Source organism: Catharus ustulatus, chromosome 3 (assembly GCF_009819885.2).
Source record: "Catharus ustulatus isolate bCatUst1 chromosome 3, bCatUst1.pri.v2, whole genome shotgun sequence".
Classification (NCBI taxonomy): domain Eukaryota; kingdom Metazoa; phylum Chordata; class Aves; order Passeriformes; family Turdidae; genus Catharus; species Catharus ustulatus.
Window position 1 is genome coordinate 81,015,517 of NC_046223.1, and position 17,778 is coordinate 81,033,294.

A 17,778-nucleotide genomic window follows, 5' to 3' on the forward strand; every position below is an offset into this window, starting at 1 on the left:
CAATATTCCAAATTCTCATACAGCAGGCTCGAAAATGAGTCCTGTTTCTTGATCACCTGCCTGGCAGGTGCTAGCTCTCTTTCTGCACCTTAGTCCTTAATTTGCTCAGCTCCTCTTCTAAGCATTTGATGTGCTCCTTGAGCGCAGCTTTGTCTTGCTGCGCTCTCTGGTTCGCTTGGCACCGGGCTTCTTCTATCTTCCGCTCGTACCACTTCTCCATCTGTGTGGAAACGGCCTCGAAGAAATACTGGGTTATCTCCAGGGCCTGGGAGGTGTCTCTGAGCGGAGGGGCAGGCGGGGCCGAGGGCTGCTGCTCCTGGCCCTGCTGTGCCCCGGCATGGTGCAGAGCTTTGTGCCTCGACTGCCCACTTTTGCTGGACTTTTTCGTCTGAGTTCCTTTGTCGATGAAGTAGCCACTCTGTGGTTCAGTCTTTGCAGGTTCAGTCACAGGCTGCAAAGCAGCTTGAACTTTAACGTGTCTTAATTTGGAGCCCGAAAGCTCAGAGGAGGGCAGGTCCTGCTGGAACCTGTGAAACGTGCTGGCACTCACAGCTTTGTCCTTTGGCCTGACATCTTGAGCAGGGGCAGAAGAAGAAACTGGTCCACCAGCCACTACCTGTTGCTCTGTACCTACAGAATAAATTATAGACAATACAGTAAGAAAAGCTCTAAGCATTTTTTTTAGCACTCACAAGACCTCATTGTTTAATGAACGATGGGGTTTTGTGTGTACCTTGTACAGGCTTATACTAGTTCATCAGATCTTCACAGTCAGGTGATGTAATAAAAAGTCATTAGAGGAGAAAAGCTGGCACAGACAGTGAGGTGCTACATTGCAGCGGTGGGGCTACAGATGGACAACAGGCAAAGGACATAAATATTAGCCAAAAATTCTTCACTGTGAGGCACTGGCACAGGTTACCCAGAGAAGTAGTTGCCCCATCCCCAGAAGGCCAGGCTGGATGTGGCTCTGAGCAACCTGGTACAGTGGAAAATGTTCCTACGCATTGCAGGGGCGGGTGGAACGAGATAATCTTTAGGGTCCCTTCCAACCCAAACCATTCTGTGATTCTGTGACTTTGTCAGAAGGAGATGTAGCAAGTATCAGTCTAGATTTCCAAAGTAGGTTGTGTCTGCTGATATTTGTGAACTACCTGCTTCTAAAAAACTGGAAGTCCTGGTAATTTTGGAAAGGTCACACATTTCTATGCTTTTGAACTGTTCCAGTGCAGAATAGCTCACACTCAAGCACAAGATTTCTTATATGCCTTTCTATTTGATGGGACATCCATATCTGTTCACTTGGCATAGCATTTAGGGAACATATACATTATGTTTTACAGAAGCCAGGGCTCAGACAGCATTCTACTTTGCTGTGGACACCTGGTTGTTCTGCACATTTCTTTTCTTTTTTTCCTCAAAAGCTTCCAGGGCCAAGAGTTATTCAAAGCACCAAAGGACTTTTGCTTCAAAGACATAGTGCAAGCATCAGGAACAGCCAGTGGAATTCCACTCAGCCACCTCTTAAAATATTCCCAGTGGCTGCCTTGAAGTGAATTCAAATCCCAAGACATTAGGCATATGGAGGGGGGAAAGCACACCACCAGAATTACGTAGTAGTAATAATACAAGTACCCCTCAGTTTGCCCTTGAATGGATATGACAGCTAAGTACCTGGCATGGTTGTACCCAATGCTCCATCTTGTTTAACGCAAAAGTGTTGCCCAAAGCTTTGTTCTGGCATCTGGCCTCTGCTCCTTCCCCCATCTTCCAAGAGGCTATTTGGAAGTGTGATATAGGAATGCTGGTGGGAGCCCTCTGACTGCAGCACAGGCTGGTTGGCTTTACAGTCCTTGGCACTGTGGGGGTTGTCAGTATCCAGGGTCTCAGTGAGAGACTCACAAGTGGACAAAGTTGATTTTGGTCTTGATGACCTGGAGTCTCCAGAAAGCTTGAGCTCCAGATTCTGAATCTTCAACAAGCACCAGGTCTTCAGCTCATCAACCAAGGAAATCTATCAGAAAGAGACCGTAAATGACATGATCCTGTGATGAGATCCTATTGTTCCTGGGCTGCTGAGGACATGTGGCAGGGACAGAGAGAAGCAAGCTGGGTATCTGTGGGCTTAGACTCCCTGTTCAGATGTGCATGCTGCCACTGGGAATATTTAAAAGACTGCAGATCAAAAAAGGTGGAAAATATGCACTAGCTTATGAAAGGCAGGCTCTTTAGTATAAGCTACCACCTCTTAGATATGAATATGCTACTTCCAATGCAACTCTGAATTCTCTATCAGGGATGACTTGTTTAATCATACAGTCAATGGTACCTTTTAAGTGCAAGAACACCACATGGGCATTTATAAGAACGAAATTCAAATTAGACACTGCCGGGGAACAGCTTTATACAACTACCAACCTCTGCTTCTCTATTCATCCAGTGATGAAGGTGAGTCCCCCACTAAATGATAAATCAGTAACAGCTTTCAGATTACACAGATGTTTAATAAGTGTCAGCTGCAGATGGATTTAAATCATTTAAAACAGGAGTAGCTCTTTTCACCCTGTTGTTCATATGACATCATGAATTTAGGTCAGGCCCTCCTAGGCACAAAGATGTCCAGTCAGTGTGTTTAGTAAAGCCCAATTCTGTTTTTTCAGATGTTTCAATCAGACCCAACTGAGCAGGAGCAGCTGATATCACTTAATTCAATTCACTGATGTATCACTCCAGCATCTTGTGTCTTAAATGGAGATTACAAGGAGATGGAGCACAAGCCTAGATGTTCAGAAGCCAATAAAATACTTCTGTCTTTTATAAAATAAAAATTAAAGCTGCCTTAGTTTGGTAAGTACTTTTCATTGGTGAAGAGTGTATGGTGGATGTTAGACCCAAGTATCTTGACCAGTATCTATGCAAGGATTATCACATCTGTCAGTCTTCTTACATGGATTTGGAATGGTCTTAAAAACACTCATGACATTTCTCTAGCACAAAGTGTATTTCTCAATTCTTGGAAGAATACCAACAATGAGAAAACAAACTATATTTTAAATTCACCTGTGTGAGTGGAGAAACACAAATATCTCAGAAGGTTTTAAAGCGTGAGTTTTTGCAGAAGCTGGAAGGGCAAGAGCTGGATCTCTATAGGAGCAGTTCTTGTACTGCTGGTTGAACAAGAATACAAAAAAGGACTTTCCTATTGGCAGTAATACACAGCTTGGAGATGGTGCCATGCTGCTAACATCAGAGAAAAGAACCCTTTTATAAAATACATGGGGGTAAAAAGATCAGATAGAGAAGAAGGGAGAGATTCCCAGGGCGCACAATCAAATGGATGAGAAGGAAAAGAAACAGCACAGATCTTAGCCTGTTTTACTATTTGGATATGTTTCTGCCTATGTCCTCTAATGAAGCAAAAGTGGAAAGCACAACTGTGAAAAATTTAGTGCTGGAAATTTTTGCAAATCACTATGTTAGAAAAATGGTATTTTGTTGCAGAACCCACACTAGAGACACACCAAATTAAATAACAGCAGTGGGACTGGATTTCACATTCCTCATTTCTAATGCAAAAACTTCATAAATTTGGCTTAGTGACTAAGATGGTGGGTAGGAATAATTTGGACTTTGAAGCTCTTTTCCCTGTTTGAACAGATGTGACACATCTCTAATATCTTTTGCTTGCTGGAATGAAACTCCTGAGCTGACATACCAGGGGATGGACTAAGAGGGAGTAGGGGAGTAGCTGTTTCAAGCCCTACCTGCCGCTTCTCCCCCTCACTCTTTTCCAGCTCCGCGTGCTGCTGCAGGCGGTGAAGGCACTCTGTCCTCTCTGCCGACAGTCGCTCGGCCATGAGCTTGTCCAAAACTCGGAGCTGTGGGGAAAAACAATGTTCAGCTGAGATCATCATGTTAGAAACCGAACTCCCATCTGTGAACCCTGTACAGTCTGTTTTTCAATCTTTGTTTCTAGGAATGCTGCCAACTACAATTAGATGTAGCTTGCAAGGAGGCTCAATCACAAAATTACCAATTAATAAGTATTAAATTAAAAATAAAATTAATTTAGAGGATCTTGAATCTCAATGCATACATAATTCAGCAAGAGGGATTTTAACAATTATGAACTGACCAGTCATAGGACTGCCTTCTTTCCCTCTTAATGGCTGAAGCCCTTAAGGTTCATTGTCTGAAGAAGCACCAGACACCACTTAACACATTAAATGTGTTTTTTCTCAAGACCCTAGTTTGCAACATCAGTTCCCAGTGGAATGTCACGGTTCCCTGGACTTGAGTATTGGAGTTCAGGTTTGCTTTTACAACACAAGAAGCAAAAAACGAATCATTACAATGAAAATATTAATTAAGTTAATTATATGATTCTAAATCATATAGGCAAGAAGAACTTCAGGTCATGTTCTTACTTGATGTTGAGTTTTGCTTTCCATCTGGCCCAGCTTAATATTCATTTTATCTTGTACTGTCCCAAGCTCAGCTTTTATCTCTTCCACTGTTGCCTCCAGCTGATTCTCCAGTTTATTTATCAGGGGCTCACAACGACATCCATTTATAGGTGCCTGAAAGGAGTGAAAATACATTTACCTGCTACACCCCACCACCCTCTTAGCACACTTGGAACATTATCACAGCGACCTTCAGTCAGTCTTCGGTTCTTCTGTCCCATGTCCTGTACCTCACCCTCCTGACAGTATCTTACAGCAGCTCAGCAAATGGGCTGTTAGTTGAAAAGGCACAGCCTACACAAGGATTGATCTGATGTGTATGGACACACCCTAACACAGCAGTGCTGATTTCACTGGGGCTACAAGCAGCATTGAGCTCAGATCCTGGGTGCTGGCTGAGGGAATACATCACAGGCCTATACCCTGTGTCTCAAAGCTGTAATTCTCAATTGGAAAAAAAAAAAACCAAACCTGATTTTGTGGATGTGCGTGGGTTGTGTGCATTTGCTTTTTAACCTAATACCAATCACGTGCTCTGGCCTTTTTCAGTACTGAATGGCAAGGCCTGGCTTCTTCCGTTTACCCTCACCCTCCTGGCATTCAGCTGCCCCTTGCCTGCTGGGCACTCCTCTGCCTGCCTTTGACTCATGTGGCACCATCCCATGGTCCCTCTGCAAGGGCAGCAGCACTGACCACATTTAAATCTCTCAGGGAGATGGTCACAAAAGACTCCCTTAAGGGAGGACAGCTAAACCTCATCAGCTTCCTCTGCAGCCCAAAGGCAGAAACTGGCTCCTTCAGGGGCTGTGCCAGTAGGCCTAAGCAGCTGCTCTGAATCTGACTGCAGAGGAACCTCCCTTTTTTCTTTAGCCCCACAGCAGTGTTTCATAAACTGGGGGTTACTCCCTTGGCAGGGAAAGGTGGGTGGTGGTTTGCTGAGTACCTAAGAAAGCTTCAGAAGTACACATACTTCAGAAATTATGTTTGCTATTCATGGCCTCAAGGCATCAAAGAAGACAGACAAGCGAAAAAGAAAATGAGAAAGGAGTGTCATGTATTTTAGGAAATACTCTATGGGAGTCTAGCTCTATTAAGGTAATCTTTGTGAATAGATGAGATTTGTATACAAGTCCTGTCTGCTTTCTGCATCTCTCCACTCCCCAAGCCTTTCTGCACCTCTCTGTTCCTTCATCCTTTTAATATATGAAAGGTCCCTCAGCCTTCCTGGTGACTGCTGTAGGATAAATCCATAGCACCCCCTCTGGAAATTTCTCAAACGTTATGAGGAGAGGTTGGAAAGCAGTAAACAACCAGTAAAAACCCTTGCAGTCTTACTTGAATGGTCTTCAGACCTTCAGGGACTGACAAGAGCTGATGAATGTATGGATGCGGGAAGCTAAGGAAATAAAAGGACAGACCTTCCAGGAGTAGAGGAGGGTAATATTAAGACAACAATACAGATGTCTACAGTGTCTACAGGATAATTTAATGACTGTTTTTATCTTTCTTATAAATGTCTACTGGTAATTAATTGTGCAATAAAGTAACTAAAATATTATTCTCCAAACTGGAATAAATGCACGTGGCCTGGTAGCTCCAGGTTTATTTGTTTACCAGTTTCTATAGAAATCTGCCCGCAGTAAACACAGAATACCCAAAGACATGTTGCACAACCCAGAAAGCAGCTGAAGCCCAAGCAAGGAAAACCATTCTCAAGTCATTATTTCAGAGTGCAGTTAAGTGGAGCGTATTTTCTATGCATTACTTGTGTCCCAGCTCCACAGGCTGCTCGCAGTGTCTCCCTCTGGGGGCAGTGGCTCACCTGCATCACCTTCCCGTCCTTTCCTCGGTACAGCGTGTAGAGCTGGTAGGCTCGGACCTCGTGGGGAGGGGGTGGAGAGGAGCAGTGGTGTTTACTTCTGCGCTTAGGCACGTTCTTCTGGGGCTGAGGGAGTGTTTGCTGATCAGCTGGGGAGATGGGGTCCGAGAGTGCTGAAACCTGCATAACATACACACACTGTTTTGCCTATATGAGCACCTTGGTGAACTGTTCCTGGTGGGAATGGGCCAAATCCACTGTGACAATTACAGTGAAAATCACTTTTATCTGAAAACTATCTCTGCCCCAGGAGCATGGTGGGGCTGCTGCCACAAGACACCAAAGGGACCCACACCACCTCTGAACAGCTATCCCTTCTTTCTCTCTGCTGTTTTGAATCTACTGATACCTTTTCCTTTGGCTTTTTCTTTTTGCTCTTTTTCCCTTTGGGATCTGGTGAGGCTGACCGGGGTTTATCCTTCAGATTGTTCTTCCTCTCTGGGGGCTGGTCACTGCTTGGTGTGTCATCAGCAGCTGAGACACTGCCCTGCTTGAAGCAAAGACAGGGAGTTCAGAGCAGTTGCAGAGATGGGGAAAAGGAGCCTCTTTGATTGCCCAGCTTTAAGCTGCTCTGCATGTGTGAATGGGAAATGCTTTAGCAGCAGAGCATGACAGACTGCCTTGGGCAGCTGCTGGGGCCACGCACAAGTGATGGTGCCAAACAGACTGAGTCCTCAGTGGGTTTTCGTGACAGTCCCTCCTCACAGCAGATCCAGCTGGTAATGCCAGGCTGTACCTTGCTCTGTACCACTTCATCCCGTGGCACCGACTGAGCCCTCCTTTCCTCCTTCAGCCTCTCTCTCTTCTTCCTCAGGCTTCTCCCACGGTTAAAACGCGAGACCTGACAACACAACACACAGTTACTCGGTGATGTCATGCTCTTTCCTACCACAGAAGACAAGTAAAAGAGCAGACCTTTTCCTTGTCAGTCTGAAAGGCAACGGATAAAGGAGAGTGCACTGCCAGATGGACACTGGTGAGCCAAGCAACGTGCATGTCTATGGCTGTGAAAATGCACCAGCACTGAGCTCAATCTGTTGTGGCACTCTGCTGTCCCCTAGAAGGGTGAGCACCTCCTCTGCTGTCCTTGGGCTGGTTCCCAAGCCAAGCCCAGCCCTTTTCATGAAGAGGTGACAAGGAAGAGGAGGGCAAGGATTGTGCCTAGTCTCATGACCTTCTGCCTTCTGGCCTGAAGAGCATTGCACCATTTCACACACAGCTGCAAAGTATAAACAGGACATAAACATTTTGTCCCCATTGCAAAGCATACTCCAGTGCTACCCGCTCTTCTGTGGATGGGATATGCCTGAGGCACACAACAGAGTGACACAACTCAGGTGCTGCTTGGTACAGGGCAACTTTCTAACCCCTGGGCCACTGCAAGGAACAAGTGCTTCTGACTGCTCCATCCTCTGCCAGTCAGGACACAGAGACCTCTGACAGCACTTCATGCTGAGGCTTAATCTGCACACCTTGCTCACCCTGGGGGCTGAAAGGCTCTATGTCAATAGACCTGAGCCTAGCCCACAATGCCAGCAGAAATGTAGGAACCTTTCACAGCAGAAGACAAGGAGCAGGAGATGCAGCCTCCCAGGATTAAGTGGCGTCAGCTCCATGTGTGTGCTGGGGAGAGATGTTTCATGTACCTGTGATGCTTTAGTGAGCAGGAGTGCAACTTCGGGGTTATTGTGCTGTCTGGCAACCTCTAGAGGGGTCTGGCCTGCCTGAGAGAAAAAAGGAAACAGCATTTCCTTGAAAACACAAGCTACTGGAAACATGGAATTTCTCTAACCAAGTTCAGTACATACTCTGCACACACAAGAGTAAAGTGACAAATTGCGTTAATATACCCAAATAAAATGCAACACTTCACAACCAAGTATGTTGAAGGGACTCTTCATTAATATAAAATTAATATAAAATACCAAAGAAACTCCGTGTCCTGCTTACATTGTTGACAACGGATGCATCAGCCCCTGCCTCCAGCAAGAGCTTCACCACCTTCTTGTGATTTAGAGCAGCAGCTACATGGAGTGCAGTATCCCCTGCCTGCAAGTCAGAAAGCAGAAAACAAAACTTGTGACACTAGTCCTTGGGTCTCACCCTACAGAATTCACAGCTTCCTAAAAGATACTCAGAGATTAAAAAAGCCTACACTTAGCGATGCAACAACTAAGCTTAAATAAGGCCTGGTCAATAAAAAATGAGTGGGGAGGAAGATGACAGGAGGGGCAAAGAGCTACTTCAGCCTGGGTTTGAGAAATGCAGCTGGGGGGCTGGTGATCTGATTTATCTAAACCAAGTGACACATGATGCAGCTTGGCTCTACCTCCAGCAAATGGATATGACATCTGAGGGTAGAACAAGTTTTCCCACCACAATCTTTTCTTTTTTTTCCCCAGGTTTGATTATTTGGTGCGCAGGTGGTCACGTATCACATTACTCAGAAATACTTAGGTAAGTACCAGCAGCAAGATGGTTGGCATTCTCTTCACAGGGTCCCTCAGGAAAGCTGATTTTGGATCAGAGCCAGGAGGCAATCTGGGTCCAGCACTAACACACTGCCCTGCCCTTGTCCTGGTGCAGTGAGGTGAAGACAGCTGTGATCAGATTTGGGCACTGGTAACAGAGCCAGCAACTGTTCAAGTGAGACCAGACATGTGTATAATGCCTTCCTGTACCCCTGGTCTTGCATTTTGCCTTTGTAAAATTAGAATTCCTCAGGACTAGTGCCTGTTGCTAATTTAGATGAGGTGTGCTCCTAAATCAAATAATTCTATGGGCAAATATGGAACAACTTTGGGTAGTGCTGGGAAAAGAAGTCTCTCTGGGCCAGGTTCATACCAGTTGATCTTAACATTCAGTAGCTCATATTGCAAGTTAAAAAACTCATTTCCAAATATAATTACATAGGTAAATTTAATATGCTGAAACCCATTTTGTTTGCTATAATATCTCATAGTGAAGAAAGAACATTAAATGTACAGGTCAGAAAACATCTTTATGATCCTCAACTACACATGCAAGATTTCCCAGGAACATGAGAAAATGTGGGTAAGCACCACATAATATGTTTATTTAGCAGATTTAACATGTTTTAATGTCCTAATTTCATTCCCTTCTACCACCCAATTAGGCTATGCTATAGGTACAGCAATCAATTACTTCCCTATAAAACAACTATGGGTGATTAATCCTAGGCTGGACTAATCATTGCTTTGAATTTAGAGCATGCTTTGTCTTCACTTTTATGTCCTCTTAATTCCCTCTGCTGCAAAATGCAGCAAATAAAAGTATTCCAGACGAATTCACACTTTAATAGCAACTAAATGTCAGTGAGTTGTGCTTCACAATGTCTCTGTAATGGCTATAAGACCATTAAATCACCTCATAAATAAGCAATGCAGTAAAGAAATAATGTAAATGCGATGGCAAAATAATAAACCACTGATATGCCATTACTTTAAGGCTATTCTTAAAAGCTTAGGCATTTGGTGGTACTGTGGAACACACAGAGTGAAGCAGGATTACTTGGGTAGGAATTACTCTTCCCAACAACTGGCCATATGCAAAGGGCACAGAGTCACAATGAGGTTCATGCACTGACCTGGTTCTTTTCATGGACAGAACAGAAAGCACTGAGCAGCACCCTAATGATGGGCAAGTGATTATAACGAGCAGCCACATGCAGACAGGTATCTCCTGCCTGCAAACAGAAACAAAGCTCTGAGCATGTAATCACAGTGAGAAAGCCTGTACTTGTCATGATGTTCAGGGATGAAATAATCCTATTAAATCAGGAAGAGCAGTAAACACCACACATCTCCACAGAACAGCAATGCTGTCTTCTCTGCAGTACAAAATCTGCTATTATGGGTGGGAAAGGTTAGCAAGAGCTGGGGTCAGGCAAGGTGAGAGCATGAATTCTTTAACTACTGATGGGAAGTACTGGAAAAATAAAATGCTGTTTTACTGGCACTACAAACCCCGAGTTAGTTATATTTTCCCATTAAATCTGTTCTTCTGAACCCCAAACCAATGCAATTTGGAATCTCAGCTTAGGGTTCCACATAATGTAGAAAGCATGAGTGGCAGCCATAGCAGCATTCCCATGAAGGGTGACACTTGTGCAAAAACCCCACAGGGTTCAATTTCTCTGCCCACTTTGTTATCAAGCAGGGCAAAAATATCTGGCTTTCTTTTGTAGATTGTTTGGTTTTTTAATCTATCATTCCAGAATCATTATAAAATAGGAGGAAAGCTGTTTGAGACCTTGAATCTACCTCATTTGACAGACTGACACACGGAATATATGTTTTGCAGATCTGAGGCCTTTCACCACTGTCTGTGAAACAGCAAAACCCCATTTGGCTCCTTCTATCCTTGCTCAAGAGATGGTACAGTACTGCATCACTCAGTCCTACCAAAAGCATTCCTGTGCATGATGAATACAATGGTTGGGTAGTGGGGTGTTTTCAATATAATTTATAATAAAATCATCACTTAAAGCCTTTCTGAGTATTTCTACAAGTTAAAACAAAGTCACACAAAAATTAACATGTTATTCCCAAAACTCACATTATTTTTGAGGTCTGCTCGAGATCCTCCAAGTAACAAAACACGAGTACTCTGGGAATGGCTATTCTGGCAAGCCAGGTGAAGAGGTGTGTTACCTGCCTTAGAGAAATACAGGAAAATATAAAAACCACATTTAGAAATTGGACATAAGCATTGAAATATAAAACCTCACAGATCTTTGCACAAGAAGATCCACCCAAGGGTGGGAAACTGTCTCACAAAAATGTGAGATGAATGAACCTGGAGACTGAAATCCCCGCTTCATTCTGGCAGTGGCTTATCTGGCATATAACAAAGGCAGAAATAGGACAGTATAATGATATCTGCATTGGTCAAATCTGTTTACAGAACTCTAGAAACTCTCTCATTCTTTAGTCTCAAACAGCAGTGTTAAATATTTAATTTAAAGAACTGCAATTTTTGTGTTTCGGGTTTCTCGACACAAACACAAAAAGCAGACACAAAAAACCAAACTGCCATGGCACAGGACCTTTGATCCCAGTCATGAGTGCTGCAGGGCATTGAGCCGACCAGGGTCACAACTCCTGTCTCCTTATGACTGTAACACAAACCAGCCTGCAGTCTGGCTGAGTCTGTAGGTGCTCTCACTGGGCAGGATACAGATTTTAGGCTATCCAGAAGCTTTGATGTTCAGGAGGCATACTAATCTCCAGCCAAAATGGGAAAGGAGGGCAAAAAGCCACCCAAGCCCCAGAGAATCACATGCTGTGGTTCCTCAAAGAAGAAAATGTGCAGAAATCAAAGAAGTGCTGGCTTGTGTATTGTCTTTCTAACACTGTGAACGATTTTATGACAAGTTTTATTGGTCTGACAAGTTTTTCTGGCAGCATTTGGCTTTTTTTAGTCTAAAAACATTCAGGATTTTTGCCTCTTAGGAGCTAGAAATTAAATCACCTCCAGTAAAAAGGTTCACCAGGCGTACTAAACTGCCTGCTCACCTTGATTGTGTCCTTTGATTTGTCCCCCTTGCTTTCAAGACACAGGTCAAAGCCAACTCTTATATGCGGTCTTAGGCCTTCCATATTACAGACGTGAATGTAGTCTCTAAGATGTGGCAGACATGAACATTTTTCTTCTCAGATAAACTGTGTTTAAGTGCCAATTTTTTCCCTCACAGGTTTATCTCTGAAAAGTCTCTGCAATGCCTTTATCATTTTCAGGTTGGCCCTGGTGGGAAGGCTGAGGTCCTGTGTGGCAGTAAGGACCTCAGTTCTGGAAGAATCACAGTGCCAAGGGTCAGAGTTCACAGAGTGGCTCATCTAACTCATCTCCCATGGGGTGACAAATCTCTCACCAACTTCTGACAGGGAGAGAGGGTTCAAGTTGTACCAGTCTGGGAATCTTCACTGAAATGTACAGACTGATGGAGAATCTAAAAATAAGGCTATGACTGATCTCACTGGATGAGCTATCACAGCAGAAAAGGTTTTATTAAGAAAAATTAAATGAAAATAAACTGCACCTCCAGGGTGACTGCTGTGTAGAAGGAATACAGCTACCCAAAACACAGTGTCAAATCCTTCCCATCTTCTGCTGCTTTACAGGTTTGGCAAACCCAGCAGCCCATATCTGTCCCATTCATCCAAAATCACACAATGCCCAGGTATAAGTCAACAGACTGTGGGATGCTCCTGCACATGGCACTCAACCCTGGCTGCCAGAAAAGCTGTCAAAATGATAATGCCTTGTCATCAGTAACACAAAAAGCTGAGAGAACAGAGAAACCATTTTGGGATTAAGTAGACTTAAGCTGTTCATTTTTCTTGAAAACAAAGGGGGTAAAAGCACGTGCAAGCATGCATGATTCCCACATTTTTCAGCAGCTCCTGAGAATATATCTTGTCCATTAAAAACCACCCAAAGAGTGAAATGCAAAGGGTAAGACATCAAAGACTAGCACAGGAGCTGCTCAGGCAGTATTTAAGTTTGCCAGTCATATTTCAGTCATCAACCCTGCTGAGCTATTTTGTGCACATACTTTCCCAGAGAGGTTGCCTCCAGCTGACTTAAACTGGATTGTAAGCTAAATCTTCTAATTCCCCGAGGCACCCAAGCATGCAGGATAACCAGACTTGCATCTTAAGCCCACACCTTTGTACAGAAGTGTATGTGTATAGACAGACAAGCGTATGCAGGGAGAGCAGCAAAATGGTTCACAAGACTTACAGTCAAGCATGGGGAGTTTTCTAAAATACCCTTGATACAAATCTATGGGGACATTACAGCAAAAGTAATTACAGTAAATAAAAATTGGTAGTTGAAATAATAAAAAAGAAGGAATACACATGGAATAATATCAAAGATGATGTAATTGCAGACCACAAAGTCACCACAACTGTACAAACATATGCTTCTGTAGTGCCTATATACATGTGCACATAGAGAAACACTATGCCCAAGCTGTTTTAGAGGCACATTTACCAAAAATGCTCAGAGATTCCCATAAGCAATCCCAAAGTCCTCTCCCTGTCACACAGGGCACAGTGCCAGCCATGTGATCTGACCAACCCAGCAGCACACCTGTCCATACCCTGACTCTGCTCACACCATGGGCTGCTACCCCCATTTCCTGGACTGTTTCATTAACTTCTGAATTAGTGAACTGAAGTGCCTCTCAGTTATAACAATTAGAGTGGAACTAAGCCCCTTTACTTTGTTTTTCTTTCCTCTACATGGCTCTTAAGGTATTATAAATACCAAAAGGAACATAATCCAGGTTCATTACAAGATTCTGGGAAGAGACTTTGCTAATATATTAGGAAGAACTAAATAAGGCACTTTTTTTTTGTTTCCCTCTGTGGCTTACATTCTTTTGGCTGTTTAATTTCTAGAAAAAAGAACAGATTTTCAATACTATTTTCTTAGTAGTACAATTAATTTCCATTTTAAATCACCCCAATCACATTGAATCTCCTCAGTATAAATTAAAGCACCATGGAGATTTCCACAGGAATGGCCGTGTTCCTCAGCTGTAATTAATGTATCATTCAACGCGTTATTGAGTTTCTCCTGCGTCAGCTGTCAAAATATGAATTTACTAATGCCTGTGGATGAACCATCCAGGCGTATTAAAGGAAAAGAAAAAGAAAAAAAAAATCCCACTAAGAGCTGGTCGCCCACCTGCTGAGAAATGCCATGGCCAGAAATCTCCAGTTCTGAGAATCAACCACCTTAGACCAGAACTGAAAGCTCCTCCTCCATGGGTCTCACCTTGTTCTTGGCAAGAACATTGGCTCCTGCTTTAACAAGCACTTTGGCAGACTGACTGAATCCATGCCAACAAGCTTCATGAAGAGCAGTGTTCCCATCCTGAAGAGCACACACACAAGAGGAGAATGTTAGGGGCTGTATAACCAACCTACTCTCTTAAAAATATTTTCATTTCTTACTAGCTTATTTTCTATTTTATTTTTAGAAGAAGGTAAAAAAACTGTTATTTGACTGGAACTTGAAATTAGTTATATTTCCCCCTAAATTAAACTTACAGCCTGGGATTCTCAAGTTTCTGGAATAATCATGAGAACTGTGCAGTCTTTTGAGTAGTGCATAGTATGGTTGTACATTCCTTTAATCCACCCCTTAATGAGCTGAGAACAGACTCTTAAATCAAAAACTATCAGTCTAATATAAAAGCATAACTAAATCAGTAATTTGTATTAAAGAGATGGTACAGCTTTTTTTAAAATGTAATTGTTCCAATTATTCTCAAAGTGTCAGACACTTACTAAGGAGTATAAACTGTAACTTTCTCTCTGACACCTTGACATTACTGACTGCCAAAGCTGCCATCCCACAGGGCTTTTGTTTTGTCTGTTACCTTGTCTTGTCTGTCCAAAGCACAGCCCTCTTGAATCAGAGTTGCTATTACATCAGTGTTCCCTACCACAGCAGCCCGGTGCAATGCTGTCTGGTCACCCTGCAAAAAGAAACAAATTTGTAATTGGTACAATTCTCACCTCATTTTGACTTAATGCAAATGCAGACAACACACACAGGGGCTGCATCTTCAATACACATAACTGTTTAAATCCAAACTGCCTTTGAAAACAGTCCCCCTAAACAACTATCATAAAAGTTTCCAAGATTAGTGAAGTAACTGAAAGTATCAGAGCTACAAACCATTTACAGAAGTTTGCAAATCATCACAATCCCGTATACAGCACAGAAGCATTCTGAAAACATGGCAGCATTAGAAGGCAGTGAATTGGACACATTTGGCTCTACATGTCTAATAGTCATCAGTGTCTGTAGGGAACTAAAGGGAATTAAAGGCTGTCGTAATTCATCATAGTGATCCTCCAGGACTTACACTAACTGGATAAGGCTCTCCTGCTCTGGCTCTGATTGCTCCATCAACCCTGCTTAGGATAAGGAGCATGAGATGAAATCGGTCTCTTCAGCACCTCTGATGAATTTACCAATTAGTGCTGAGAGTGGAGGCAACATCACAATGAGAACCACAACTGCAGGACCATCCACTTGTTTCACTCGAGCAACTGAGCGGTCTTGAGGTCCAAATGACTTTCATTTCTCATTGACCCACCAGGTAGCAGCAACAAGCAAGTCTCCTACATCAGTTTATTTCCTTTAAGGCCAGCTTTCCAAAAGAAATCATGCGGATGTGGTCATCTTGTCTGACTGCCCATCTGTGTCTTCTCTAACAACTGCTGAACTCATTTGCTGAGCTGGAGAGCCCAAGGTTAGTTTTCTGTAGTCCTTCCAGAAACTGAAGACTAGGGAAACTTAAACCACTGTCCCTGCCCACCTATATGTTTTTATGCACATGTTGGTGAAAACCTGATGAAAGAGGAGAAAGATTTATGAAGCAGTGTGTAGGGATGTAATACAGAAATGAATGGGAAAATGAGCTGCAGTAGCTCCACTGCTGCCACAACTGGTCTTGGCTTTCCATTGAAGTTGCTTTGAACCAGCAGTGCCAAAGCACGGCCTGAGTCCAGGAACAGAGACAGGTTTCAAAGCTGCACACAGACTTTATTGGGATGAATAAACAGATTTGGAATCCAATCCATTTCTGCTTATCTAGATAATGGTCACCACAAACACACACAGGGCAGAGATATGCCATGTGTCCTAAAAAAAGCTTGCAGGAAACCAAGTCCCAAATAGACACAAAATTTCTCTGTTAAAATTTTTATCAGATAATAGCATATTATATTAAATACGACAATCAGAGGAATTTCTGTATTTTTATTGTAGAGTGTCCAATTCTTTAGATAACTGGCGTATTTGAACAATTTTTTCTCAAAGGCAAATAGCAGCTTACTTAAAAATTGCTCTTGGTGGAGTTCTTTTGTGCTAATGATACCAAAATAGTTGTTAATCTATAAAAAACTGAGCATTGCCAACCACAATCTTTCAGTAATCCCTACCAGTAAATCATTTAATTGGCTTACAATCATGAAGTTGATTTTTAAAAACTGTGTTGAAAGTGCTTTTTAAAAACCTGCTCTCTATTTTTTTTCCTGTTTCTAGAGGTTACATATTTTTACTTTTGGTTTTGCAACTGGAAATGTATTTTAGAAGATTTCAGCAAAGACAGTAAAGCTTCCAGGAAGTGGGAACAAAAAGTATTGGAAAATTGACAGCATGGCAAGTGCTCTGAACTCATGTACTTGTTCCAAACTCAAAGACAACCAAAATGTTATGGAAAATGTCCAAATTATACCATCTCACAAATACAAATGTCAAATAGTTACCAGTTACTATGACAACATGGAAATCTGCTCACCAACAAACTGAGGAAGAATTTTATATCTGATTTTTTATAATGGCACAGCTACTGTTACTGCAGTAGTGAGTCATGAGGGACAAAGCAAAAATAATTTTATCTGACTATCATGAAATGGAAAGTAATCTGCCAACCTACTCCTGCCAAGTAGTATTGATGTACCAGCAAACCTACAGAAGATATTATAAAAACAGACTAAAACAAAATGGCAACTGCCATTGCAGTGGATAGAATCTGAACAATGAATGGTTGGTTCCTACTGCTTTACAGTCAGGAAAAGTACTGTGGAGAAGGCAAATTTGGGGCAGGAATGGATTGTACAGGATTTGGTTTGCAATTAAGTATCTTCTTACTGGGACCATTTAAATCAAGGTTGTTCCTGTCCTCATCACAGTAACTGCAGTGAGGTCAAAGACTATTCAGCTTTTGGGGCTTTGTTGATATGACAGCTACTTCTATCAGTATTTCCTTTAATTTTTTTTACAAATAGATTTGTCTGTTTGCAAAGTGGGGAGCACACCTCACTGCTGCAAGACTAGGTCCCCCTTGGTAATCCCAACCCATGTGCTGGGGGGCCATGCACTGCGGATGCAGAGCAGCACTGGGGCAGTTTCAGCCATGCCTAAGCTTTGTCCCAAAATACATTCTGGTCCCTGAAACGAAAGTAGGTGAAAGGACACAAGTCCTGAAAATGGCAGGCTCAGGTGCCTCCTGTGCAAGGTATGGGCTCTGGTTATAACATCTTCCCTACACAAGGTCCAACCCACACCCTGACTGGACAAAATAAGCACCTCATCCATGTAACAGGGAGGTTCAAAGGATATCTCAAACCTTGTTTGACTGAGGCACCTCCCAGTGAAGAGAGGGCATGTATCATTGTCCTGGTGAGGGTCTGTCCCTACCACCACCACACCTCTCAGCCAGCAGGATAGGCCAGCAACTGATCCACTGTTCCCTCACACCTCAGCACAAACATTAACCTTAAACTGCCTAAAGTGCTGTGGAAGCTGAACTACCAGGTTGTGATGGCTTCTGTGTGACAGCCACTGAGCAACCCAGCCGTGGAGAGCACAGCCATCCTATAA

The 17,778-nt window shown here is 42.9% G+C and overlaps 1 protein-coding gene across 6 annotated transcripts in view; it reads right to left on the reverse strand.

Annotated features, from left to right (window-relative positions):
* The window catches only part of LOC116994136 (ankyrin repeat domain-containing protein 6-like), an 87,644-nt gene continuing 69,866 nt past the window's right edge, over positions 1-17,778 (reverse strand). For 4 of the 6 annotated variants that reach the window (XM_033055599.2, XM_033055596.2, XM_033055598.2 and 1 more), the window contains 13 exons: positions 14,762-14,860; positions 14,155-14,253; positions 10,924-11,022; positions 9,953-10,051; positions 8,296-8,394; positions 7,992-8,069; positions 7,082-7,186; positions 6,695-6,835; positions 6,289-6,465; positions 4,428-4,580; positions 3,765-3,878; positions 1,675-2,014; positions 1-630 (listed from right to left, as the gene is read on the reverse strand). In XM_033055599.2, the coding sequence (XP_032911490.1) occupies positions 71-630; positions 1,675-2,014; positions 3,765-3,878; positions 4,428-4,580; positions 6,289-6,465; positions 6,695-6,835; positions 7,082-7,186; positions 7,992-8,069; positions 8,296-8,394; positions 9,953-10,051; positions 10,924-11,022; positions 14,155-14,253; positions 14,762-14,860 (2,163 nt within the window). In that variant the 3' untranslated portion in view covers positions 1-70. The remainder of the gene's footprint in view (positions 631-1,674; positions 2,015-3,764; positions 3,879-4,427; positions 4,581-6,288; positions 6,466-6,694; positions 6,836-7,081; positions 7,187-7,991; positions 8,070-8,295; positions 8,395-9,952; positions 10,052-10,923; positions 11,023-14,154; positions 14,254-14,761; positions 14,861-17,778) is intronic. The other 2 variants (XM_033055600.1, XM_033055601.1) reach the window with 2 other exon arrangements.